At 49.8% G+C, this 27,244-nt stretch overlaps 1 protein-coding gene across 1 annotated transcript; it reads right to left on the reverse strand.

Annotated features, from left to right (window-relative positions):
* Positions 1-5,094: 5,094 nt before the first annotated feature.
* LOC104408992 (cystathionine beta-synthase-like) lies at positions 5,095-27,018 on the reverse strand. Its single transcript, XM_010018748.1, has 15 exons — positions 26,888-27,018; positions 23,063-23,169; positions 20,593-20,727; positions 19,116-19,195; positions 17,755-17,886; positions 16,503-16,572; positions 15,171-15,262; positions 14,217-14,342; positions 13,120-13,204; positions 11,423-11,528; positions 10,769-10,840; positions 9,425-9,559; positions 8,754-8,862; positions 7,835-7,919; positions 5,095-5,192 (listed from the first exon to the last, which is right to left on the reverse strand). The coding sequence occupies exons 1-15, from the start codon at positions 27,016-27,018 to the stop codon at positions 5,095-5,097; spliced, it is 1,563 nt and encodes a 520-aa protein (XP_010017050.1).
* Positions 27,019-27,244: the final 226 nt, after the last annotated feature.

A 27,244-nucleotide genomic window follows, 5' to 3' on the forward strand; every position in this document is an offset into this window, starting at 1 on the left:
GGGGTCACACGTGGGTTTTGGGGCCACACCGCAGAGCAGGAGGCAGGAGAGCAACAGGCAAAGGGCATTGGTGAGAGCCATGATTCTGGGGAGAGAAAGGGGAGACCGGTGCAGGTGTAGGGCTGGGCATGGGCACACCAAACCCCCGAGATCTGCACCCCCACGACATTCCCATAACCCATTCCCATGGTTCTAGTCATCTGCAGCATCCTGGGACCAATATGGTTTGCCCTAAACTAACCTTTCCCTGGGGAGCGGATCTGGGTTCTGTGCTGCTCAGCGCAGTGATCGATCTGCTGGGATGGGGCTTTGAGCAACCTGGTCTAGTGGAAGGTGTCCCTGCCTGTGGGAACTAGTTGGTCTTTAAGGTCCCTTCCAACCCAAACCATTCTGTGATTCTATGATTCTAGTACATTAAAACGTGTGCATGAAATGCATGGCAAAACAGTTATAACTTAGAGCAAGGATGAAGCAGTTGCCAGTAACTTAAGCAAGAGTTTACTTTAAACCCAGGAAAGCTTCAAAGTCTTTCTTTTTTCAAATTAAAGATGGATGGAGTTAATGCTTTCAAGCTTTTTCTTTATAGTTATGCAATTTGGAAATATTATTGCATGTCTGCAAGAGTAGTAAATTTGGGCTATCAAATGCACAGCATGGAGGTAACGATGTAATTGTAATCAAAGGTGGTACTGGGGCAACTGGAGAAGGGACCCAACCTGGAAGGACAGGAGGGGAGCAAGTGTATTTAGTAAAGCAGCACGTAAGGTCAATCAGACAGAGGGAAGGGATCCAAACTGTGGCTGCACTTAAGGAAATGTTGGGTCTTGAAAACCTGTCAGTCTAAAAGAGTTCTCAGCCTTAAAACAGCCTCATGCTGAGAACTCCCTCCCTGCTGCCCCACTTCAGGCACCTGATTCATCTGGGTTTCACACACAGGAACAGAGCAGAGCACCACCATCAGACACTATCACCAGAGGTTTCACACACCCCAACCTCTGTCCAGCCCTGGCAATCCCATTCACTGCTGAAACCTCTGACCCCACCTCACAATGGAATTGGGCTTGTCCAACAGAGCCAGTTTCCTGCAAAACCACTACATGGAGTCTGTTCCTCAGCAGCTGCAGCAGGAGCAGCCTCCTGCTCACTCCAGGACACTTCTCCTAGTGAAATGTTCATCCCCCCTCAGTTTTGGAGAGCCAGGATGCAGGCTGGCCAAGGCACTCCCCTCCTGTCCCATGCCAAGTCCCTGGGGTCTCGGCTTCCCGAGGCGCTGGTTACCTGCTGCAGGGTGGCTGGGCAGGCGGGATGGGTGCTGGGGTGCAGTGCAGGACCCCGAGTGATGTCTCCAGTCTTCGCCCCACAGCCTGCCTGGGGTCCTCTATTTATGTGCTGCTGGTGGTGGCCCCACGATGAAACACTGGTGGGGGGAGGCGGGGAAGGCTCCGTAGCACAAAAGGTGGCTGGGCAGGGCCAGCGAGATGCTTATCTTGCTCGTGGTGTTGGCTTAGTCTGTCTGGCTGCAGACTAATCCCGCATCTCCCAGCTGCCTGCAGGTCTGTGCTATGTCCCCACGCCCATCTTTGCAGGCTTCAGGCAGGGTTTCTGAAGCGTCAGCATCTCCCTGCGCTTCACAGGCTGCCGGGAACATGGATTACAGTGTCCAGAGGGAAATAAACTGACTTAAAAGCTCTAGTGAGGGCAGCCAGCTCTGGGTGATGCACCCCGCAATGCTCCCCCTCAAGAGCTGGATGAAGGCATGGACCTTCTCAGGGCATGTGTTTTATCCTTGTGTCCATGCAGGTTCCCAGGGCACGCTCAGCACACGCTGTTTAAAGCGCTTTAGGCTCTACATGGCAGTTTTCCTCTGGATTAAGACACCTGAAGCCAGGGCCACCTATCTCAGCAGAGGATGTACGCATGAGTTTCACATGTGGGCATAATCCATGTGCCCTGACCAGTGCAGGCAGACCAAGCTCCCCTGGGTCCCATCAGCTCCCTGGTGTGAAATCATCTTAGTCTGATGTACTAATGAGCTCACTGGAAATGTGTCCCCCAATCTTGCAGAGGAATGGGATGAAGAACAGAAATATTTTGCAGCGGATGGACTGTGGAGAGCAGCTCCTGCATGTACACATGTGTGCACCCCTCACAGCAGGAGGTGCTGCAGAAGAGCATGGGCTGGTGCTGCAGGAGCAGGGTCTGTCTCCTGCACCAGAGCTGGGCACCATGCTCAGGAAAGTGGGGCAGGATGCTGCCCAGTCCTTGCCCTTGCCCTTCTCCCGCCACTCTCTCACAGCTCCTTAAGCCTGAATATCCCCATTCCTCTGGGAGATATGTGGGACCCCCATGTCCCACAAAGCCAGAGATCACTCAGCTGTGCTGAGCTGGGTGGCTGCATCTCACTGGATATGTAAAATACTGGTACAGCCTCGGTGGCAAGGGGAGGGAAATGAACTTGAAAGACCACTTATCTGGAAGGGGTTGTCGCTATCGAGGTCAGCCCTGGGGACCTGGGGAGAAGAGACAGCAGGTGGCAGTTACTCCCCAGAGATGTGACGGGCAGAACAGCACCAGCCATTCCCTCTCACCACCCCCTCACCCAACGCAGCACCCCGGGGTGCCAGCGCTCTGCCCTGGAGCGTGCTGTGGAGCGTGTCTGCATCCGCTGGGTCACAGTCTGTGGCAAACCACAGCAGAGGGAACACCGACATCCCCAGCCAGGGCAATGCCACTGCTGGATGTGCCTGTAATGTGGATGTGGAGCAATCCGGAATGTCCAGAGCTCACACCCAACTTTGTTAGTTCCCACACTCACAGTTAACACACAAAAGCCATTGTAAGTGTTTGTGACTAATAGCAGTTATTTCACCTCTGCTGAATGCAGCTGCCTGTCCTCTAGCACTGCTACTGCTGGAAGCATGGGGGTTCAGGCTAATCCATAGGGCCATGCAGACTGCAAAGAGGGTCAGGGCAGCAGAAGCCTGGGCTGTTGTAACATGCTGTGAGCCTGTTATCTGGGCTTTCAGCTGGTTGGTTTTGAGAGATGACATATTCTGCACACCCATAGCAGGCAGGAGCCTGCTCTGCAAGTGAACATTCAGTTCAGATGCATCAAATAGTGTATTTGTTTCTGTTCAAATTCGAAGTAATAGGGCATCTTTTGCATAAACAGATGCAATTTCTGAAAGGATATCTCATTAGCGTGACTTGTCCCCCACAGCCTTGGGCTTCAAGGTGGTCCAGATTCACACTCAGGTCCAGGTTTCATGGAGTTATGGGTCACTTTAACACTTTAACACTTACTCATGTGAGTTTGGAATACATACGCGAACTAAGACCCTTCAGTTTGCAACAGAGCTGCTAAAATAAATACAGTACAATGAGGTTGAGCTCATCAGTTTTTACTTTTTTCTGGACAAAGATGGTTGTTACTTAAGCTAAAACTCACAGATTTGATATAGCTTGTGCTGTTCAGGAAGCAAAAGACAGCACTCTTCCTAAATATAAATACTTTAGCATTCTATAATTTAACAAAAGTCTCATACAAACTAGATTAGATTGAAAGTATGGACTAGCCACTTAGCAGTGAACCAGAATTGGAATTGGTTGTTGTCATCTGGGAGCAGGTCCCAAGGCTTATGGAAAGATGGCAAAGCTCTGCGCGTCTTTGAGAGCAACTCCCCCAAACCAGGTTTCAATGGCGCTTCAGTTTGGTCCCACAGCCCTCCTTTCACATTCACGTTCATTTATGTTTTGTGCAGACATGGCAAATGGCTCTTCTGACCTTCATTATCAGTTCATGGAACGTAGTACCCTGACAGCAAAGTTAAGATCAACCTTGCCTTCCCCTCAATAATGAGCTCCCAGGATGCATATTCATGAGATGACTGTTACAGGACACAAGGAAGAAGCTGTATTCCCTCTCCCAGTTTATGTATGGTGAGAATGAGTCTTTACTTCTTGAACGGGTTTGGTTCACTGCCCCATCCTGTGGGACTGTGCCTGAGACACCCAGTGCCACCAGCTTCCTCAGAGGTAAAGGAAGGTGTTTTCCAGAGGCCAGTTGCCACTATGGGAGCCATCATTCCCCACCAGACCAGCACCTCATTCCCCCCTGACTGTCACAGCCCTTGGTTCTCCCCTCCCATCTCTTCTGCCCAGCTCCCCACCTTTCACATACTAGGGTGCAATGTCCCACCCATTCCTCACTCTTCATCACTCCTCTGGGGCTCTGCCTTTCCTGCTGCCTCCTTGGTCCACCAACAGAGCTGGGGATAAGGAGGAGGGTGTCCTGGGAGTACCTGCAGCTGTCCCCGTGAGGGTTGGAGAGGGGCAGAAGGTTGTAGCCATGATGCAGCTTGCCCCTAGCTCTGCTTCTCTCACAGCAGAGACGGGCTCTGGTACCGGTGGGACCAGAGTCACTCGCAGCAGCTGCAGCACTGGCAGTACATGGGTACCTACTGGTAGCACATACATCACAGATCACAGAATGTGTTAGGTTGAAAGGGACCTCTGGAGATCATCTGGTCTAACCCCTGCCAAGGCAAGGCCACCTAGAGCAGGTCACGCAGGAATGTGTCCAGGTGGGTCCTGAATGTCTCCATAGAGGGAGACTCCACGACCCCCCTGGGCACCTGTTCCAGTGCTCTGCCACCATCAACGTAAAGAAGTTCTTCCTCATGCTGAGATGAGGCTTCTTGTGTTTTAGTTTATGGCCATTGCTCCTTGTCCTGTCGCACCACTGAAACGAGTCTGGCACTGTCCTCCTGGCACCAATCCCCCACCTGCTAAAATCTGGGCAATAACAACCTTTCCTGTCCCATTCCCACCCCTCCCTGCATTACCTCTCCATCCCTGGGAAGCTCTGTGTAACCACACATGGCTATTAAATGCAATTTCTTTAGATACCTTCTAGTTAGTGGTATTCTGGGATGGCATTTAGCGGACAAATGGTCATTACAGTATGATTTTCACCTAGCCATTCTGAGAAACGATCAGCTGGATCAGACCAGAAAGCACCTTGCCGGGAGGTGGAGGCCTGGGGGGCAGCTGGCCCTGCCGGAGGAGCAGAGGAGGGTACAGCCAACTGCTCTGCTACTTCTTCTCGTTTCTGCTGACGAAGGTCAGGAGGTCCATCGCTGTGACCACGCCAAACACCATCTGCTTCATGAAGGAGCTTCCATTCCCATTGACTGCAAGCACAGAAAACACCAGTTTAGTGGAAATACAACCAGAAGAACCCAACCCCAGCTGTGCAGGGGCTGCTGTTCGTCTATTAAAAGGAAACCTCAACGGGAACAGCAGCTGTCTCTGCTCTGCCTCAACAGGAAAGACTGATGCGGCCTCGGTCAGGTCACTGGGATTACATCAGGGAAGTTTTAGCTGCAAATAATGCACCCTTTACCAGAGCAGGAAACTTAATTCCCTGCTTGTTTTTATCCAACCTCTGTTGCACTCTTGCTTCTATCACCTCAAAACTTTTCAGGCCAAACTAATGAGACTCTTTAAGAGCAGCAGTGAGGCACTTTCTACTCTGCTCTCATAATGTTCTACATTACCATTAATAAAAAGCATTGCAACAATTGCTTTAACTATCTGATAAATGTTTTCTTAAATAAAAATAAAACTAGCCACCAGAGCCCAAACACGAGATAAAATGCAGGCTCTGAAGGTGTGGGAAGAAAGTAATAAATAAGGGGGTAACTGCGGCAGCATTAAAACAGCAGCTCTGGAAAAGCAAATGGGCGTTGTTTGAAAACCAGAGCAACATGCACTGCATTCAGCTGGCTGATGTTCTTCAGTGGGTACCATTTAATTTGTGGATAACATTTACTTTATATTGAAATGTGATACAAAATAGATGTTCACTATTTTATGACAACATAGCTGAGAAAGGAGATTCTACCTAGCAGCAGGCCACAGAGAAACAAGCAAAGGGGTTGGGATGTTTGTACGTGGTGGGTTTCAGAGACCCTGGGTTCAACAGCACAATATTGCATGCTGCTCACTGTAGGAATGCTTTGCATGTTCTATGTGTAATCCCCTAAAATCAGTATCTTTCCACCCTTCAGCTCTAATTTAGAAGTCCAAAGCATGAGCCTTCTGACTACCTTTTCATGTTGTTAATGTTTTAGACAAAGCAACTCCCCCAAGATAAGGCCAGATTTGTACTTCTAGAGGTTTTACAGTATAATTGCCCTGGAAGGGTGTGTTAGGTCAGATTTGCAGAACAGCACCTGCCACCATATCTCTTGTGGTCAGAGGAGCAACAAGGTGTGATCCCTCTGGTATGGATGTGTCAGCAACCCTCATGTGGTCCCACTGCACGTGACTACTGAGTTGGTTTGCTTCACTGAGGAGCGGGTGGCTGTACAGTGGTTTGAGAATAAACCAAAGCTGCTGGCACAGCTGCTTTATTGGACTAGTCTAATGGTGCTCTCAAAGTAGCAGAGCACCCCTATACCCAGCAGTGGTCCAGGTAAGGCTCGTATACAGATGCCCCAAGCTGCACCCATCAGTGTACATTGTGCCTCCTGAGTCATGTGCCTCTGCCACAGGACTTGCTTAATGGTCCAACACATTTGTTTTCATCTTTCTCAACTTACCCTGGACCTCCAGGGTAGGTGTCTGATAGCACCAGCATCAGATAGCACCCTAAGGTCCCTCAGCATATCAGTTTACCTAGGCTCCTTGGGGCTCACAGGCATAAGGATGTCTCTTGCCTGCATCTCCAGGAGCGGCAAGTGGGAACAGGGGTGTTCAGAAGATGACACAGCCTCTGGGCATGCACAGCAGAAGGTCTTTAAGCAGTGGGATGCAGACTGTGTAGTTTGTTACCTTTCATTTAGGTGCCTGAATTCCACCTAAGCTTTATAGAAAGTGCGCAAATGCTCCTTTCATAGAATCATAGAATTACAGAATGGTTTGGGTTGGAGGGAACCTTAAAGATCATATAGTTCCAACCCCCCTGCCATGGGCAGAGACACCTTCCACTAGACCACGTTGCTCATAGCCCTGTCCAACCTGGCCTTGAACACTGCCGGGGATGGGGCAGCCACAGCTTCTCTGGGCAACCTGTGCCAGTGCCTCAGCACCCTCACAGTAAAGAACTTCTTCCTAATGTCCAGTCTAAATCTACCTCCAGTTTCAAGCCATTTCCCCTTGTCCTATCAGTACATGCCCTAGTAAAAAGGCCTTTCCAGATTTCTTGTAGGCCTCCTTTCAATCTTGCCCTTGGGATACTAAGTCTACAGAGATCCCTAATTTCCCTCGTTTCCTCTGTTGCTCACAGCCAGCAAGGTAGTGATTTGAATTCAAGGTCAAAAGACTAAACAAGAAAGAGAGGCCTGAGCCTACGGCTGTGCAGCAAAGGCACGGCACCCTAAGCTGCTACCTACAGTCCACCTTGGCTGTCAGAGGGGACCAAATGAAATTCCATAATGAGTACTTCTCATCCCCAGAAGTGGATTTCCACGGGAAACCATGACATGAGGGGAGGGGATGGAGCTGATGGGTGCTTCAGCATCACCCCTGCATGCAGAGGACAACACAGCTCCCATGGCCAAGATCTGGGAAGGGCTCCTGCAGGATGCACATCCTGGTGCTAGTCCTGGACTCCTTTTGTTAAGGCTTCCCCTCTCTCCCCTCATCTCTGTGGTGTCAGGAAAGGAAATGGGTGAATAGTTGGCAGTTCCTGGGCTTTGCAGAGCCATAGGGCAGAAATCTTCCCTGCAAAGGCTCAGAGGCTGATACCTACCGAGCTCAGTTTGAGAATTTCCCTTTCCCCTCTCAAACATTCATGCAAAGCCCATACAGTCCTTCTGTAGATACCTACACTGCATTTGCTCATGTACAACGATAGCAAAGTGGTCGTTCTCCAAGATGCAGGAAAGTTTGCCGAGGCTGTCCTCCAGGCCAATCTGAACAGGAGATAAAGAGACATTTTAAGTTTCACTTCGCATTTAAAGGACAGTGGTGGCAGAGCCTGGCTCCTGCCTCTAACTGCAGCCATGAGTGGGGAGGGTGGCACCCAGCTGGACCAGGATCAAGTGCACCTCACCCACTTGCACTGTTTTGGGGAGACGGGAGGGAATTCAGGCAACCTGCAAACCTGGCTTCGCTCTAGCTGAAATACAGTGCTGTCTCATAGAATCATAAAATCATAGAATTGGCTAGGTTGGAAAAGACCTTTAAGATCATCAAGTTCAACCTTTAAGTTTCCCCCAGCCCAAGGGGCCTCCATGGGCTAGCATGACGTGATGGCTCCAGCTCCCCTAAAACACCATTCATTTACCTCACTCCCTCTCTGGACTATTGATGGACACTCAACTGAGGCATCCCTCCCCTGCACACCGGTAGGACCTGCTTTGTGTCCTATCAGAGCCCATGCCTGCTGTCCCAGCCCCGCTGAGCCCTGGCAATGCCTGGGCTCTGATTTCAGAGGGTGCTTACTCCACAGCTGGACAAAACCCTCTGACAGTGTAAGATTGGGGGTGGACATTCACACGCTTTGCTCCTGGCATGAAAGCCTGTGTCTGAACTCCACAGGCTCAGTAACACTTTTGCTGGTGACTGTCCTTGATGACACCCGTGTCCATGATGTGGCCATCACCCTCCCCACCTCTCTCCTTTCACCTCTCTGCTTTTCATTGACCTCGTGTCCCGGCTCCTGTCACACCTCAGGCTGGTGGTGCTCATCTTCCCCTCTCCCCATCGCTGGGCAGTGATGCCACCAGCCACAGCTGCAGCAGTACCTTTGAGAACTGGTCGTAGATGACCTTTGTGACAGAGTCTGAGAACTGTGCGTTTCCAGCCAGCACTGAGGTAAGGGTGTTGCTGAGGGTCACCATTCCCAAAATAAGCCTGTAAGGGAACAGGGAATTTTCCAAAAGGTCAGGCCTGAGATAGGGCACGTTTTATGTAGGGGCAGAACTGCTCCCCTCAAAGTCAGTGACTAAATCACTGCTGCTGTCAATAGGAGGCACCAACTTTCTCCTCATTTGAGTAGGACAGGAAGATCCTTGTCCTCTACAAGCTGTTGGTGTAACAGTGGCGTAACAGCCTGCTATTGCAGTCCAGGACTTAGCAGCTGGGAGAAGGAAAACTTGCAGTCTCTCCAGCTACTCGTTTGTGTGGGTTTTCCACCCAGCCTTCACCTCTCCTCTGGCCTCCTGTTGCCTGTGCACTGATCCAACCTCTGCTGAGTCTGGTGGGCACTGGATTTGGTTTTGACTTTAACAAACTCATTTACAGAGTTTATCTGATGAATCTTCACAAGGAGGCAGATGACACTTTAAAAATATTCATCACAGAGTGCAGTGCAAGAGCCCTGTCATGGGATCAGTAAAGGCACTTTCTCTTTAGCTTCCTTGTGGCTGCTTTTCATATGTGAATGGTCATCTTTGTAAAGAGTAAAATTAGTTACCCTGATTCAGCAACAACAGGAGCTTGGTCATATCCCTTCTCCTGCAGGATCTCAATTGCCTTTTGACAGCTGACTTCTGGGAGGAGAATGAGAGGGGCTGAGAGATTCAGTTTCTGCACCTTGATGTTCCACCACCTGTTGAAAGACAAATGGCAGCACCAAGCTGTTACCCTCTGCTGCATGGCTGTGGGCCTTGCTCAGGGAGGCAAGGCCAGCAGAGATGAGACCAGCCACGCAAAGACATTCTGCCTGCCTGCAAAGATGACCCCGCTTCTATCCCCAAAACAGTAATGCTACAAGTCCTCCATGGCCAGGTCTTGTTGAAGCCAAGCTTTCCCTAAGTAAGTCATACAACACCAGAGGCAGGGCTGAGTCCAGCAGCTGGCAAAGTGCTGAGCTGTCCTGAATCCAAGGAAGTTACTGAGGGCTTTGCTCAAGCTCATGAGTGGGGAGGCCTATCCTTGGTCCTCAAAATGCAGCATTTGCAGATCCTCCAGGAGACAGTCTGGCAGAGACGCTCGTGTGATTTATGAGGGACAAGCTACACTTGTTTGCTGGGGACCACAGGCAACTCCCAACTTATCTCAGCCCTTCAACCTTGTAGAAGAGTCAGGGCAATGCTAGAGGCTGGAAGGACTAAGAGTAATTCTAAACAGGCACAAGAGGCCTTGGAAATGTATTAAGTTTTTAGGAAATGTTTTGCAATAACCTTTGGTTATAGTAACCTAAAGGAGCGGGTGACATCAGTAATACCTGCTGTCTTCAAAGTGAGACTAGGCACTTTCTAAACAACTGGCATTTGCCCAGCCACATGTCAACTAGCATCAGCAGGTAGTGATTCCCTGCCTTGAGGGGGCTCTTTAAAAAAAAGTCATCTCTGCTGGCCTGCAGCTCTGGAAAGTGAAAATATACTGTTCCCTGCCTGAAAAGACCTCCAGAGCTGTTTGAAAGGGTGTTTGCTCCAGGAGAGGCCCATCTCCCCACTGGCCCCATGTTCCTTTGAACACAGCTGTGGAGTAGGACAGGAGGTTTTGAGTGGAGTCAGATGTCTCCCTCAACCGTTCTGCTCAGAGGACTTAGGTGGTCTGGACAATGACTGCCACGTGGGAGCAGATCAGCAACTTCAGGATGCAAAACATCTCCTTCATAGACTTTGATTGGAGAACAGGAATACCTGACCACTCAAAAGAGAGGATGGGACAGTACGGCCCCAACAGAGGGATCCAGCCTTAATTACAGTTTTTCTAAATACTAACAGATAATGCTTTCCTTTGAAGTTAACAATTTCCAGGCTCAGAAAGCTGGCTCCCTTAGCACAGTTTGTACCGGCGGAAGCTGTCTTACCAAGGCTTGTGCTCCTGGACGTCACTTAGGAAACCATTTTTTATCATCCACTTATCATTAAGAAATTTGGACCTAGAAATGACCAACAAAGAGTGAGTCTGTGAGCCCTCCGGAAGAAGTCGTGCTTTGTTTCATGCGCTAGACCACAGCACAGCCCCGGGGCTCCCATGATTTTTGCAGCTGGCTGCTCTTAGCCCCTTTTAAGGTCAGCAGGAGCTGCGGGTGCTCAGTAACTCATGGAAGCACGTCAGCTATTTGCCTTCCTAACTTCAGGCACGCAAGTTCAAAAACTGTAGCTTGACTGATTCCTGCTCTGTGCAATCAATCAGAGAGAAGAGGAAATAAAACCCAAGCTACCCAAGACCCAGCCCCTGGTGCTTGCCACAGTAGTATGCAATTTCTCCCTATCGTTTGCTTTGTTTTTCCTATGAGTTGCTCCAGGGAGACTCCCAGCTCTGGGCTTACTTTGGGTGTCATGCTGTGAGAGGTACTGGGGTGTTCTCCAGCAAGCCACACCCCCAGGGCTCAGCAGTGCTAAGCTCATGTCATGGAGGGGCCCCATGGTCCCAACCCATGCCGTGTGCAGAGGTGGAAAGAAGGCTGTGAGAGCTCCCACCCAACACCAGAAAGCAGGTGAGGAAGTGAGAAACTCACATGTAGTTCCTGACAGAGTCAGGCAGGATGACAACACAGCGCTGACCCTCCTTCAGGTCCTTGGCTGCCTGCACGGCAACAGACATGGCACTGCCCGAGCTTCCTCCTGGGTGGGTACCAAGAAGAGAGAGACAAGCATCAGGGCTGCCCACGGTGTAGGGCCACAGTCCCAGCACATGGGGCACAGCACTGCCCCTGTTAATGGCACAGATGCACCCAGGCAAAGCAGTAGCAGAGGTAGCACCTCCTACAGCAGGCTCAAGACACTGGGAATAGGAGGACAATCAGCCCCACAGCTTTGTAGGCTTTAGGATCAGGAAGAGGTAGGGGCTGAAGGGATATATTCATACGACAGCTCTTGGCAATGGGCTTTTGCAGCAGCGTAAGAGCCATCTTATGAACTTCTTGCACCATTTCTTGTGGTGACTCTGTGGGCAGGCCGAGGGCTGAAAGGTTCAACACAGGGACATTCTGCTGCTCATGCCATACCCTTCCTTCGGGTGATGAGAAGACCACGCCAGATCTAGAGCTTCTGACTGACATATTTGGCAATCAAAGATTTGCTTTAAATGCATTGTAAAGACTGACAAAACCCATAAACATTACATTCATACTTGGAATACCAAGCCAACGTGATGGAAGACTTAAATGCTCCCTGTGCCTGTGTACACATATGTGGTTTGCTGCACGTAAGGAAAGCAGATCCGTGCTTTACAAGAGGCAATTCTTCCACCAGTAGTTCAAGTACTGGAAGCCAAACACATTCCACTATCTGTGTGCCAATTACACACTGCATTCAAGGCAGCACGTATTTTACAGCAGGTTAATTAGCACATTTTTCAAACAAATGAGGAAAGGCCCTGAAAAATGCAGCTCAGGGAACATGGAGCTATTCACAAATTATAGTTCGGGTCAGTAAGTGGTTTCTGTTGAAACACAGTGACTGCGTGCCTGGTGGGTTAAATCAACATTTAAGTGTTTTGTTACAAATGGCCTGGTCTTTTCCAAAACTCCCTGGATGTGAGCACTCAGGGCTTTTATCAGCTGCATCTATAAGCCTACATATTGTCTAATCCTGGATGGAAACCTGCTCTGTGGCAGGGAAAGCTGACAAAAACACTGATGCTGTGTAGAGGCTCCTAGGGCATGGGAAGGGTTTGTTTGAGGGCATCTGTTCATTTTGGAAAGCCCGTGGGATCACTTACAGCTTGTTGGCAAAGGCAGAAATACTCAGTAAGAACATCTTACACTTTCTTTACTTCCAAGCTTTCCTTGGTCCAAAGCTGGCACCTCTTGTGTATGTGGCAATGGTTCAACAAGGGTACAGCCTTGCAGAGTTGTTAGTGGAGCAACAGTTCTAGCCCACCTGTCCTGCCCCAAGCCCCATTAATCCTCTCTTCAGCCCCCGTAACACTACACCACACAGGGTTAGGCCTGAAGATCCAGTTCCATGTGCAGAAGTGCCCTGGTAAGAGGAGAGCTATTGCTTCTATAATTACTGTGGCCGATGAGTCAGATCCCAGACCAAAGGCGCACTGCCATACCTCTGCGGTCTACACAGCCCTACGCACCAGGTCAGGCTTCACCATTCAGCAGGCACTAAATGCAGAGAGCACCTACCTCAAAGCATTTTGGTCCCAAAAGGACAAAATTCAGAAAATATGTTAAGAGAAGCAACTGCTGTTGGTGGTGCTTACCACACAATAGTCCCTCCTCTCTGATCAGCCTGCGAGACATGAGGAACGAGTCTCTGTCGTTGCATTTATACCACTGATCAACCACCTGAAGACAAAAGCAAGAAGGTTGGGTCTTGGTGCTGTTATTTCAGGCTGTCCCTACCCTCTGAGTCATTCCGTGGTGCTGATGCCCTACAACATCTGGCAGCTTTGAGCTGCTTTCCATACTTCTTGAAAGCAAATACATTTGTCAGGGCATCCTTGGTCTGCAGGGCATGTCTTTGCTTTGCAGGCACCCACTCTAGCTCCTGTCCAGCCAGCACCCTTTCATTGGAGAGTTAGGGATGTCTGAAAGGTCCATAACCAGGGTGCAGAAGAGGGAATGATGTTCATGATGCCCTAGGCTAGGTTACACTATTGGTCAATATTGGTAAGGCAAAATCAGACTCAGCTACAAAAAGAGCTTGAGGTTATTACAGGTCCCAGTTCTAAGGCGATGTGCCACCAACAAAGATGTAGTTAACACAACATCTGGAAGGAGAAAGAACCTGAGGTCTGAGGCTGTGGGGGACCTTTTGAAAAACGAGGATGGGAGAACACATGCAGCTTCAGTTAGGGCTTTGAAGTTCTGTGCCTGGTGCCACAAACACACTGAGAAGAAACTTGACAAGAAGCAAAATGACATTCATAGTCTGTTGTGTTACATGGCTTGGATCTTGTCTTCCAGCCCATAAAATGGTGCAAGGTTTCTGCGGTGTACATGTGGTGCCCGTGACAGCGATGGCTTCGGAAACGCTAGGGTGATGAAGAGCAGCCTTAGCACTGACCTCTTCTGTGTGATCACAGTAAAAGAGGCTGCTGAGAAGGCTGGTACTGTGGCATATTCCTCATTTGCCCTTGTATTTGCCTTCTTATTGTAGGTCAGTTACAATCAGATTTATTCAGATGCTCTAGTGTTGGGGTCCCAATCCCCCCACAACAGCTTGTTCTGCACCGGGAAGACACACAAGTAGCCTCAGACACAACTGGATGCCAGAGCTGGCTACCTCTGACCTTGGGGGTAGGCTGGATGCAAAGCTAAAGATAGGACAGAGGCCTCTTATCACATGGCTACTTACTGATCTGTCAAGGACAGTAGGGATAAAGTCATGCCCAATGCCCTCCACTTCAATATTTGTGGTGCTTGTCGTATTCATCTCACTGGGCAGAGCGACGATGGAACCTTCAGGATCCACGCCAATGATCTTTGAGGAAACAAAGTTTTGTTAAACCACTTAAAGGAAAAAATAACACTTATCAGCAATGTTTTCCTTCCCGTAACATCCATTCACTGGCGACAAGGAGAGCTTCCAGGATAAAAGGGCACTGTGTTCCACTGACCTTTTATATAGATGCTAGGTAGAGTTCAGCTGCCAAAGCGACTAGTGGCTTAAAATGTTATCACTCATAAGGTGTTTGTCCTCACCTCTTTGGCAGAGACTGCTTCTTTCAAAGCCCAACCCTTAGGATGGTATGAGTGCTCCTTAATTTGCTCCAGTGGCAGCTAGCTCAAACCTCTGGAGACCAGCGGCTACAGACATCCTTTCTGGACCTAGTTGTGCTGGCTGGCAGTGACACCTCCCTGGCTGCTTATAGCTTTATGTTTGGGCTGAGGTCACATGCCTCAGCATACAGCGTAAGAAGGGCTGGTGAAAGCAGCCAGTGAGTTAATCTCATGCCCAGCTCCTCCAGCAGCTGGGTGCACACCATCTCAATTTGCCTCTGGTGAATCAGGGATCGCTCACACACTGGCTATGCCAGAGATGCAGTAACTGTCAAGCCTCCAGTCTGCTTTGAATCACAAACTCTGCAAAAGGAGCATCTATGGTTGACTGGTGTCAACCATAAAGCAGGGAGGCTTTTGCAACAGCAAATGGCTTCCAACAAAAGCCAAGCTTGCTGCGAAAAAACACATAGGTGGAGACAACAACTGCTAGCTCAGGTGAGCCATGGAGTTAGGCTTGATCAAAGCGCAAGCAGGAAAACCCAGGGGGGATGCAGCTCCCAATGGGCAGCCCTGCCCCCCAGCTTACCTTGCATTCTGGGCATTTCTCCTTCAGCTTCCTGGCGATGCCAGTGATGGTGCCTCCTGTGCCAGACCCAACCACCACCATGTGGACCTTGCCTGCAGGTCAGGGAAGAGAGAAGCTTGAAGGGACTCATCATGCCTCCAGCATGGTCTCCCCTTTATTCAGTACCATGCACAGATGCAGAGCCCATGTCCTTCAGCTGCCAGAACCCCTTGTGTGGAAAGGATAGGCAGTGGTCAAGCTACTGGCCAAAGTATGGTCCTGTGTAGAAGCTCATATGAGCTTGAAGGATCTGAGCACAGTTGATCATGCCTCGGTTCAGGAGGCTGAATGTGACCTCCAGATCTCTCACTGGTCTTCATGATTTCTGTGTCTATGATATTTACTGGCTTAAGCGGGATGGAATATCTCAGTATTTCCAGCCCTCTCGAACCACGCCACGTTGAAGTAAAGCATCCATGTGAATAGAGGCACAACTTCTCAGCTAGTGTTAGCATCCACAGTGGAGAGATGTCAGAGCTCTGCCCTGGCACCTGTGTTGATCAGATGTAGTCCCACTGGCATCAGTGAAATTATACTGATTTAAGACTGGTAGGAGCAGAATCAGTCAGGCCTTCAGAGACTTGTGCTGCAACTGCATTGGGAAAAGGGGACTTGTAATTCACTACTGCTGGCAGCCAGCAGGAGCAAATTTTAATGCTGTACAGAAGGGGAGGCTGGGACTCCTTTGTTCCTGTTGCTACCCAACTGCCTTAGTGTTATGGTAACTGCTCTCCAGTCAAAACCCTTGAGTCCTGTTTACATTCTGCAGTGCTCCCAGTACTGACAATAAATTTCACTTCTATCTGCACAGCCATGGGCTCCTTCATCCTCCACCAGCTATCACATCAAACATCATTAGTCTGTGAAGTATCAGTCTATTTTGATTTGCAGATGAGTGTGCTGGATCAGATGCAGCCCGCCATGCCCTGATGGATTTATATGCCTGTGTGAGGCCTCTTTGGCCATCTTGTGTTTGCAGCTGACAGGTCGCAGAGATTTTGTAGCCACAAAGAGACTGGTTCTTCCTCCTGGGGAACAGCCTGAATTTGCCTGGTCTCCTCCCTCAGGGTTGTGAAATGGGAGGCCATAGCGGGGAAGCCCTGCAGGCTCAGGTATATCTGGAGTGGATTATGAGAAGTTGCGTGTCGGTATTACTAATGGTGCCTTCACCTACAGAGGCCCTTTTGGCTGTTTCTAGACATTTAGGTCAATAAATGATGTAAAATAAGCCTCTCCAGGGGGCTATAGCCCTCTGCACTTCTCAGCACGTAGAAACAACAGCACAGACAGTACCTTCACACTGCTCCAGGATCTCCTCCGCTGTGGTGTCGTAATGAGCCAGGGGGTTGCTTGGATTTCGATACTGTTTATTTCAACAGAGAACAGTGTGAGTTACCGTGGTGTGAAGAGCAGGTCAAATACCAAACTAGCAATAGCTCCTGATGAGCTTTACCCAAAGCATGCGACTGTCCCCTCCTCCCCCTTGGCGAGGGGTGGACTGCAACATGGTCAGGCCACGTCACAGGTATTGCTCCTGGTTGTCACTCTGGGACAGATCTCCAAGGACACTTGGGATTTGTCCACCCTGGAAGATTAAATGTGCCCACAGATGCTCACTCTCAGGCACTTGGTGCCCATTCGGTGCAGCTGTCCTATATGCTGCATTGCCAGGTTTTGTGGGATCTGGTGGTTTTGCCAGAGCCCTAGCTCTGACAGAGGGAAGACAGCTCCTTGGTATTTTAGCTATTGCTTAGATAGAAGCATTTTAACCTTTTCCGTTGCCTTGAAAAAGCTGAAAATACAGCCTCACAATACCCCTAAAAACTTGGGGAAAAAAATATCCCTGCTCAAAAGCCATGTTAGAAAACCTTTTTTCAAGTATCATATACATATCTAATTTTGGGAGCTGCTTTGTCATTTAGGGGCATTTGTGGTTGGCAGTTCAGTAAGTTAGGTGGCTGGGAGCTGTGGGGCAGAGTAGCTGTCCTGCCTGTACAGAGGGATTTACCACAGGGGTGCACAGGTACAGCACTGACATGTGTGCAGCCCCGCATTTCGCACCCATAGACCAGGCTGCTTCTGAAAAGTGTATTCAGACACTGAGCTCCCTTTTTCTTAAAAGGAAGGCGCTTCCCTGACTCTTCTGCACTACAGGGGCCCCCTACTCACTATAGGAACACCTTCCTGCAGCGGGGTCAGACCGAAAGGAGAGGTGCCTTCTTGTACAAGACCCAGCACTGCAGGAACTGATTTTTTTCAGGTCAAAGTTAAGTCTGAAGCAAAGTAAATCTGAGGCAAAGTAAATCTGAAGGAGTCTTTGAATTGTGCAGGAAAACCCAGCCTCACCCACATCCCGGCTTTGGCAGAGTATTACAGGTTTGGAAGGGTCCCTTATTTTGTTTCTGCCACCCCATGCTTTACAATTAAGTTTCAAACACCATAGAACACTGGCAAAATCTTCTGTTGCCAGTTTGAATGAAACCCCCAAACACAGGCACTCTTGGAGGAGCATATGCTGTAAACCATATGGAGGAATGGCATTTACCTGGTCCAGGATATGTGAGTTTGGGATTTCACTTTTCAACTTCCAGGCCACACGAACGTTAGACTCCGGAGCATCAAAGCGGGTGCATGGGGTCCTCACAATTTCAACACCCAGTGCCTTCAGAATATCGACCTTTGGGAGGGAAGAAAGTAGATGTAGCACAACTGATCCCACATAGAGGTGGTAACCTGAACCTGTGGGCTCATGGCAGCGCTGGATGCCAGAGGAGCTTTCCATGCAGGAGATACTTAGCGCTTGGAGATACGATGTCCAATTCTCAGTTATACTATCTCTGACATCCTCATGGCAGCCAGGGACTTCTGCCTAAAGCTGGCACACAGTATCAAGCTTGGCTTTGTGCCCTGTCCTACTCAGAGGGCAGGCTGGGGAAATGGCAGAGGTAGGTAACACTGTGCTGCTCCTTGGTGCCTGGGACAGGGGCAGAGGGAACCAGGGTAGGGAGAAGTGTCTCCTATGTGCTCCGGTCTGAGCTTTTGCATGCAAGGAGAAGGTCTTAAAGCTGTCTTTGCCTCAAATCCCTCTGTCGCCTCACCAAGAACAGGGAAGGAACAACTACAAATCAGCACCAGGGTATTAATCCACTGGGAGATGCAGCTGTTGGGAAGAGGTGGTCAAAAGAGAAGGGTGGGTGAGTGCTGGGGCACCTGAAGATGAAGCCCATGGCAGCTAGAGATGGCATCTGATCCAGACTGAGCTTAAGTGAGATTTAGGTTGAAATGAGGATGGTGCTTTGGAGAAGGGCTCAGTTTTGAGCTAAGTCAGGGTCCCGGTCTGGCTTCACTGGCAGGAGTTCAGCTGAGCAGCTTGTGAGAGTTCTGGCTCCCCAAGGTGGGTATTTCTGCCATCTCCAGAGCAGCAGTTTTACCCAGTCACCAGCTTTCGTGCAAGTGACTTGACTTTGACCATCTCAAGAAAGCAGCTCAGACAACCATAAGTGTCTCCAGGTTTCTGAAAACCATAGAAACACAGAGAAACCAAGTGACACATCTAGTGTCAGACGGGAGGTCAGCAGGACCTGCCTGCCTCTCCTCTGTTCCCTCCAGCCCTTGCTCTTGCAGACAGCAGATATTGCTTCGTGTGTCTGCAGCCAGACATGGCATTTGACTAAGACATGACTACATGCACCAGATACTCAGCCAGGCCATCACAGTGTGCTTTTTTTTTCCCATCAAGAGGAAATCTTCTGAATAACTACAGAGCTATGTCAGTGTGTGCAGCAAGGCTCGTTACCCTTTAAAGGAGAGTATACTCCAACCCTAGAAAAGGGAGAGGCAGGGAGAGACAGGGCAGGAGATGTTCCCCTCCCCGGCTGCAAGGGTAATACCGTACAGAGCTCTCACCTTCTCCATGCTCATCTTCTCCGGCAAGACAATAATGCAGCGGTAACCTTTCACTGCAGCTACCATTGCCAGTCCGATTCCTAGGTAGTGGAGAGGAAAGGGAAATGGTTCATAACAGTGTTTGGTAAGGCTAACTGACATGCATTGCTTCTTATGTTCCTCTCTTCTGCCAGTGAACATACCCTGGCTATGGTCACTGATGAGCTACAAGCAAGGGCATCCTCTGTGAGCCTCTCAGCATGCGCCAGCACTGCCAGGGAGCATTGGAGGATGTGGAACAGGCAGGCTGAGCTGCAGCATCACTCCTGATGACAGGAATCTATTAGCATGGCACAGAGCGAATGGCAAAGCTGGGCAGAGCTTTCCTCCCCTCCCCAAGGCTCGGGACTCTTCATTTGTTTTCCAGAACACAGGAATGCCTTCCCCCATCCCCCAGATGCTCTCAGCTAGGACACACACGCACACAAAGCTGCACATTTCACCCCGTGGCAAGCAGGTGAAGGGGACCTCTGCTCCAGTTTCACTGTGGGTGATGGATGGAGCCAGCTGCTCTGCAGATAGAGCAGGAAGGTGAGGCTGGAGCAGCGTGTCCCTGCGGGAGGCTGTAGGGAACATGGTGCCACCCGACTGCCCTGGGTGGGCAGGGAGCCACCAGGGAACAGCCCTGTGACACACAGGTCTCCTCACCCTATGGCTGGGGGTGGCCAGGGCAAGAGAGGCTGGCTTTGGAGTGCCTGGAGCAACAGGCCAGTAAGGAGCAAAATGGCTATAGACGAGCCCTGTTCTGCATGTCTAGTGAGCAGGAGGTGCAGAGTGCAGAGAGGGACATGATCTCTACTCTGTCCAGAGTGCCTCAACAGCCTCCACTGGGCATTTTTGCAGGAAAGCACGCTACACGCACGAGTGTCCCTGCCATGGTGGGAATGCTGGTGCAGGGAGCAGCAAAGAGACATTGAAACTTGCACCAATGGTCCTGCATAGGCTACCTAATAGGAAGGAGGCTTCTCTGTTGTCCCCCCTCTACTTGTCCCCCACCATAATCTAGTGCCTGAGCAGGATGACAGTGACAAGTTAAAAAACCCAGGTGATTTATCTCCCAGCCCATCAGGGAAACCCTCTTTGGGAATCTCTGGGTATTCAAGAGCTCCCCAGCCTGAAAACACCCAGGGTTGCCTGAGCTCCTCTAGCTGCTGAGGCCATTTGCCTCGCCACAGGTAACACACTGGGCACACCTGTGCAGGTGTGGAACCCTCACAGGGCCTTGGGAATTTCAGCAGTGAGGCACCTCAGCACCCCAGGATGCTCATGGCCACTGGGAAGGGAGCCAAGGGGAGGATGCAGCCAGAGCCATGGGGTCCCAAGGTGACCTTGTAAGTCCAAGTGCAAGACCTCTTTGAATCCCTGTGCCTCCTGAAACCCCTCTGAAATGCCACCCTGCTCAGTACCCAGGTGGAGGGAGCATCCCCGCTGTTCCCACCTGTGTTTCCTGAAGTGGGTTCAATCAGCGTGTCTCCTGGTTTTATAATCCCAGCTCGCTCTGCATCTTCCACCATCCTCAGGCCAATGCGGTCCTTCACACTGCCCCCTGGATTGAAGTACTCGCATTTTGCCACTGGAAAAGAAAGGGGAGGCTCCATCAGGGACAAGCTGCAGCCAGGAGCACCAGCTCCTTGCTCCCCCAGCCCTTGCTGCAGTCATTTGAAGACACCCTACGGGATGGTCCTTTGTGCAGGTGAGCACATCCACCATCTGCTTGCAGGGTGCCACAGCTTGTTGTGGGATTACCCACTGTTAAAACATCCACTACAAGATGCCGTAGTCCATCTTTCCCCTACATTCCACCTCCCTGCAGCATCCTGAAGGCAGTGGGCAGTGCTAGTAAGTCTAGGATGGGTTTAAAGTCAACTGGACATACAGTGATTACTCTGAGCAAAGCACTGTCAGCATTAACAGTAAGGTGTCACGGTCTTTCCTGAGGCATGGCAGTTGCTAATATATAGCTAAAAAGGTACCCTTTTGTAAGGACAATCTGTAGCCCTAAATGGGGTGCCAAGAAGAAAAACAAACAACAGAAAGACCACTTTTAAGTGTCAGACAAAATTAAAATTTCTTCACTAAACTACCAAAAAAACCAAAAAAGGGAGACTTCCCAAGGCACACTCAAACCACAAGGCACACCTCCATTCCTAATCAGGCCCTCCACATAGCTAATGCTTATGGGAGGATTTTTCTTACCAACCTTTTGATGAGCATCTATATTTTAACCGATGCTACTGGGCTCTGTTTTACAGACAACAGGGAGAAATGGGTACTTTCAGGTGTCATTCACTTCATCCTAGCAGACAGCTACTCGAGGATGAGAAATCAAACCAATACCTGAGCAGCCAGAATGATAAAACCCCTTGTGCTCATCATCACATGTTATAAGGCAAAGTGCCAGAACTCCAGCTACACACACGGATCCCTGGAGGCACAGGGATTACCAGGTAATTCCCCCCCAACCATAAGTGCTTCCTTGATTCAGCAGTGCTGCAAGCATTCGTGTGTTTGCTTGGCAAGAGGCTCTGTGCTGACCTGCAGCTCAGGGAGGACCATGCAGCTGCTCTGCCTGTCCTGCTCTTCTTCCCCTCCTGCGCTGGGGAGGGAGACACGGTCCCAGCAAACAGGGTGTCCCTGCCTGCGTGGCGGCTGTTGGCACCAAATCTTCCCATGTCCCTGAGGTGACATCCTCCAGGGGACAGACTGCTTCAGAGGTGGACCAGACACTGCAGATCTGTCCTCCTGCCTCCACCACCTCTGTTCCACAGTCCCCTGAGATCCCCTGAGGTCTCATTCTGGGAAGTGAGAGGCAGTGCAACGTAGCGGTTGCAGGGTTATGCGCCTGAATATCCCAGATGCTGAGAGAAGATCTGGTCAAAGAGCACAGCACGCTTCATACAGCCATGTGCCCAGTGGCAATGGACTGGTGTACAGATTCATAGCTGCCAAACAGGATTGCAAGGTCCTGCTGTGCCATTTTATTGAGTGTGAGCACTCATCAAGTCACTCCTTCTTACCCAGCTATGTGACACTCATGAATCTGACTGCCCCTGAGACACCTGCCTTTCTGCCCAATTAGTCTGAAATTATTTAATAGGGTTAAAAGTTGTTTGAAAAGGGACTGAAGACTGTATGCACAAAGAGAATGTAATCTTATTGTCCTATGTCTGAAGGCAACCAGGTTAAAACCAGCTCTTACATGAGAGAACACCAGTGCTGTGCTAACATTCCCTTGGGGGGAGGACTTGGGTGCTGCTGTAAAACCTGGCCCTGCAGCCAGCCCCTTGGCCTGGCTTTTAGCACCGGGGCCTGGCACACGTGTTGCTGATAAACCCAGGGCTGCATTGCAGGGAGGTCCCCAAGGGAAGCTGTCACTGCTCCAAAGACAGTGATGCAGCAGACGGCAGCGCCTGGCCTGGCTCCAGCTGACCTGATGGAGATGAGGCCACAGCAGTGTAGAGTCCCCGCTCCGTGGAGCTCAGTCTGGCAGGCCCCACCGTGCCCTTCACCCCACCCCAGGCACCATGTTTCATGAAAGCTTGGCCAGTCTTGTTCTGTGCACACAGCATGCTACTGCAGGTACCGCAGCATCTCTGCCCATTGCCAGGATGTCATCCACCCATCCCCAAGTTCAGCCCTGCTCTGCTCTGAGCTTATACTGCAGCTATTTGGGAGGACAGATGCCTCTGCTACAATTAGCCCCATTTGTTGCAGCTTGAAACCATCCTATCTGGTCTGACAAATGATGGTAGTGTAACCTAATTAGTGGGAGAACCCAACACGTGCCACCTCTGGCCCTCCCCATCTATGACCGCTCTCCACAGAGACTCTTCTGAAGCCCTTTTCCAACCCCACCCCTCACCCTCACTTTATGGCATGGAAAAACCTGGTGGAAAGGGGACACTCACAGAGCTCACACTTGAGCCCATAGGACTTCCCAATCTTGTTGACTCGGACCATTGGGGTGCAGCCAATTCTCCTCAGGATGTTGGGCAAGATCTTTTTTTCTTCTGCACTGAAATAATGTGGAGAAAAAAAGAAATATATCAAATCAAAGCAACTGTTATGCAACATGAACCAAGATAAAATCTGAGCGAGATTTCAGCAACCTTAGCAAGGCCACTGACAGACAACCCGACTCCAAAAGAAAACATCCCCATTGACAATGAATGGCAACAGGAGCCAGTGATGGTTTTCCATCACTCTTACAATGAGTTATTAATTCTTTTGCATAAAAAATAAGCTAATTAATTTTTAGGCCTGTTCTGAAATGTCTTGTTCCGTAAGGTCCTGGGCCAGGCCTATAATTAAGTGAAGTGAGAAGAGCTGACAAGCCTGGGATTTTATGTAGTGGATGAGAAAGCCAGAAGGCCATGCACAATACAAGGCTCCTCCTCTTTCCTCCATCCTACCCATCGCCACCTCTGCTCTTCACATTTTCAGCTATCTCAAGGCCATCTGTTGCTTGCCTGACCACATGCAAGGATGGCTCCAAGCCATCTGACAGGCCCAAGCAACAGAACACTATGGAGGGTATTTTCTGCAAATAATTAAACCAAACCCTTGGATCAATGGAATCCAGCCTTCCAGTTCTGCTGGTCTCAGATTCCAGCAGAAGCCAAGAATCACGTCACAGCAATTGAAACCAGAATGAAAAAGACTTGTTTGCCCAAACCAACCGCATCTTGCCATGCAGTGAGAGCACTCGTGTCCTTGAACTTTTTTAAAGACGAAGGGGAAAGATTGATGAAGGCTGCATTTATTGAGGCCACAAAAGTATTGCCCCTGGATGAGAGCCAGCATGTCTTTCTCTCAGCGGGGAGACAAACCCTCACTCCCTCACTGCTCAGCTCTCCTTTGCACAGCTCTTGCCTACTATCATCCTTTGAACCTTGAACCCAAGTTATCCTTGTCAGCTATCACAGCCAGGCAGATGGCCGTCTGCTGACAGAAAGTCCATGTGGTGCAGGAATGACATGCAGATTTACTTAAAGACACACACACCTCCCTCTGGGTTTTGCGAGAGTGAAACAAATACTTCTTGCTTTGCAAGAGTACAGGGTAGTGGGTGAGTGCAGGTCTTTACCACCAAAAGGAGCCAGCCTCCTTACATCTCAAGCCCAGAAACATGCTGCTACCTCTCCCTCCATGGAAAGTGTTACTGCACACATCAACCTCTACTGAGTGCTGATAAATGTGAGGCGATAACTCAGTAAGTGAGCTTCCCCCACTGCTGCAGCCATTTCCCATCTGCTCTAAATGCCACCAAAATGTTCAGGGATTTCAGTGGGACTGAGCCACAGCACGAGGAGACTCCAGCTCCTTCAGATGGTGTTTAAGTAGAGCCTGGCTTTCGAGAGAGTTATCTGTGTATTACGTTACACATCTATATTGCAGGAAGACAGTTTGAGAGAAGAAAGCAAGGCCATTTGTTTGCCTTCAGCTAATAATTGTGCTGAATAAGACGTGAACCCCACAAGGCATGATGAGGTGCTTGTACAGCTCTCGGGTCTGCAGTGGTGGGCCCTAGCAAGAGGATGGAGAAGGGCATGCATGCTGGGGTGAGCCTTGCAGGGAGAGTAGAGGTGGCCTGCTCTTTTGCATTGCCACCAGCTAAAGAGAATAGCTCTCTGGGGCAGATTTTCTGCAGTTCCCATCAAATTCCTTTCCTAATCACTACCATATTTTACTAGATAAATAACCATAGCGTGGTCAGCTTCCTTCCCCAGCTGCATGTGCCTGAAGGCAGCAGGTCTATGGGGATACAAGTGTCTGTGGCAAATGCCTTTGGTGCTCCTAAAGGATGTGGTGGGGACACTCTAGTCCTGCAGCTGCTGGTATCACTTCAGGATTGCAGTGGACAAGGATGGGATGTTTTTTTCCCAAGATTCCTGCTTTTACTTGTGGCATGTTATTCCATAAGATGTCCAGGTGAAAAAAAACAATCCTGGCAAACAAAGTTGTTGTTGTTGAGTTTATAGCAGGTCAGAATTGGCTCAAGGGATATCAGAGCTAGCCTAGCTCTGTACCTTCGGAAAAAAATAAATAATTAATACTCTTAATTAAAATAACATCTTGTCTTAATTAAAATAACATCTCCCTCTGCCCCCATCCTCTGCTTTTACCACCCCAAAATCAACAAGTTTCACACAGGAATCTCAGAAAGTCCAGAGATTTTTGCTACTTCCTCTGCCATGTGTGATTTACCAAGAGCAGAGAAACCAAACCACCCCTTCCATGCATTGCTGCAAAGTAAAACAAATGGCAAGATGTGTCCTGGTATATTTTCTTCACTGCTGTACAGTGGGTTATGTTTCAAGCCCTGCCACAGCAATGCTGCATGGGCCCCTCACCCAGACCCCATACCCCAGTGCCCCACTCCTCCAGCAGCCCATCTCCTGGCTGGGGAGTGGATGGGCCCATGGCACCCTGATGCTAAATTGTTAAAAGCCAAGGATATTACCCTGCTCAGCATGACAACTGACATAACCCAGTTTGACTGAAAAGAGCTGGTCCTATCCTGGGGCGCTAGCCGCTGGGATTGCACTGAGTGCATGCCTGGGTGCACATTTGCCATGTCAGCTCTAAGAATATGGAGCCCACCATTACCCCCTTCCTGACCCAGACCCAGAGGCAGCTCTGGGCTCCACACATGCCGGTGGCTGTGCTGTGGCCGTGTCCTGCCCGGCACGTGGTGTGACATTCCTCCAGCTGGCTCCCGGCTGGCAGGCATCCATGCTGAGCAGTGCCGCGCCTCCCATGGGATCCAGTTCCTCACATGCTTGAGCTGAACTCATGTTTTACACCTTTAGAACAGCAGGGACGTGTCTGCAGCTGCCCTGACATTTATAGGACAGCCTTATCTTTAATAGCTTGTCTGTGTCTGCTTTGCCAGGCTGTTAAAGCGCCTCTCATTGAGTCTAGTCTAGGCACTTTGGCAGGCTTATCTCACCCTGGGAGGAAACACGCTGCTGTGAGGACGAGAACCACTCAGAGCAATGACTGCCTTGCACTGCACTCTTGGGTTGCTTATGCACAGTGAGCATCCTCTGTGTAGACTGTTCTCTACCTATTTAAAAGCCCAGGTAACACGTTTTCATGGAAGTCTCTTAGCCATCAGTAAGGACACTGCTAGTAATCTGAAATCTTCTTACACAGCTTCAGACTGAATGAACAAGGGCAGCCAAACCACAGCCCTTCCTTCAGCTGATGACTGCATGAGCGCTACTGACTGTGCTGTACAGCTGATGGGTGCACAGCTTCGGGCTGTATTCATGCTTTACACTGCAACCAGGATAGCCATTACTGCACCTCCTCCAGTGTGTTTGGAGTGCCTTCACTTGTGCTGTGCAACACCAGACCTCATGGAGTTCACTCTGCAGATGTATACAAGTCCCTGGTTGAAATCTACCTCTGAAATATGTTCATCTGAATTCTTCTAAAATAAGATGCTCCAAACTAGCAGATGCTTTCAAATGTATGCTGGAAAACACAGAGCTGCGTCTCAAGCCCACCACACCTTACTGCAAGATTAAAGAGAGTGGGAGAGAAGAGACTAGGTGGGTTTTGCCTTCTGGAAAATAAACCATCATTAACATAACATATTGTCTACTGACAATTAACTACTGACTTCAGGTCATGACCATCCTGGTGTAACAATCGTACTTCGTCTTCAGGAAAAGATACCAAGCTGTCTGCACTCTTGAAATAACCAGCATGAGAGAATTACTTACAGGGGCACACAGGAGTGTGGGGACTTGGTGGCAGGCATTGTAGGTGTCCATGTGCACTTGCTGGGCAAGTTGGGAAGAACCCAGGAGCTGTCGGCTTTGTTTTCCCGATTTCCCACACAACTGCCATTCATGAGTGGGCACAGCTTAGTCAGCTCCTGTGTTGTGGAAATAGAGACTCACCATCACCTGGGAGGAAAAGTAGGCAGGAAAAGCAAGCAGGAACCTGGGCAATGGTTGTGGAAAGCAAGAAGTGACATTTGGGTGTGAAGGCAGCCTGCATGGGGCATCCCTACTGGCATTTCAAACACCTGATTCTAACAGATTCATAGAATTGCTCTTTCGGAGTGGTATACTAGA

The sequence above is a fragment of the Nestor notabilis genome, unplaced genomic scaffold, assembly GCF_000696875.1.
Source record: "Nestor notabilis isolate BGI_N333 unplaced genomic scaffold, ASM69687v1 scaffold23277, whole genome shotgun sequence".
Taxonomy (NCBI): Eukaryota; Metazoa; Chordata; class Aves; order Psittaciformes; family Psittacidae; genus Nestor; species Nestor notabilis.

Coding starts and splice junctions, on each gene's coding strand:
- LOC104408992 (XM_010018748.1), bottom strand. CDS start 27,018: ATGAATGGCAGTTGTGTGGGAAATCGGGAAAACAAAGCCGACAGCTCC. Junction 20,728..23,062: donor TGGGCTCAAGTGTGAGCTCT/GTGAGTGTCCCC, acceptor TTTCTTTTCCAG/TGGCAAAATGCGAGTACTTC. Junction 13,205..14,216: donor CTACTGTCCTTGACAGATCA/GTAAGTAGCCAT, acceptor TTTTGTCTTCAG/GTGGTTGATCAGTGGTATAA.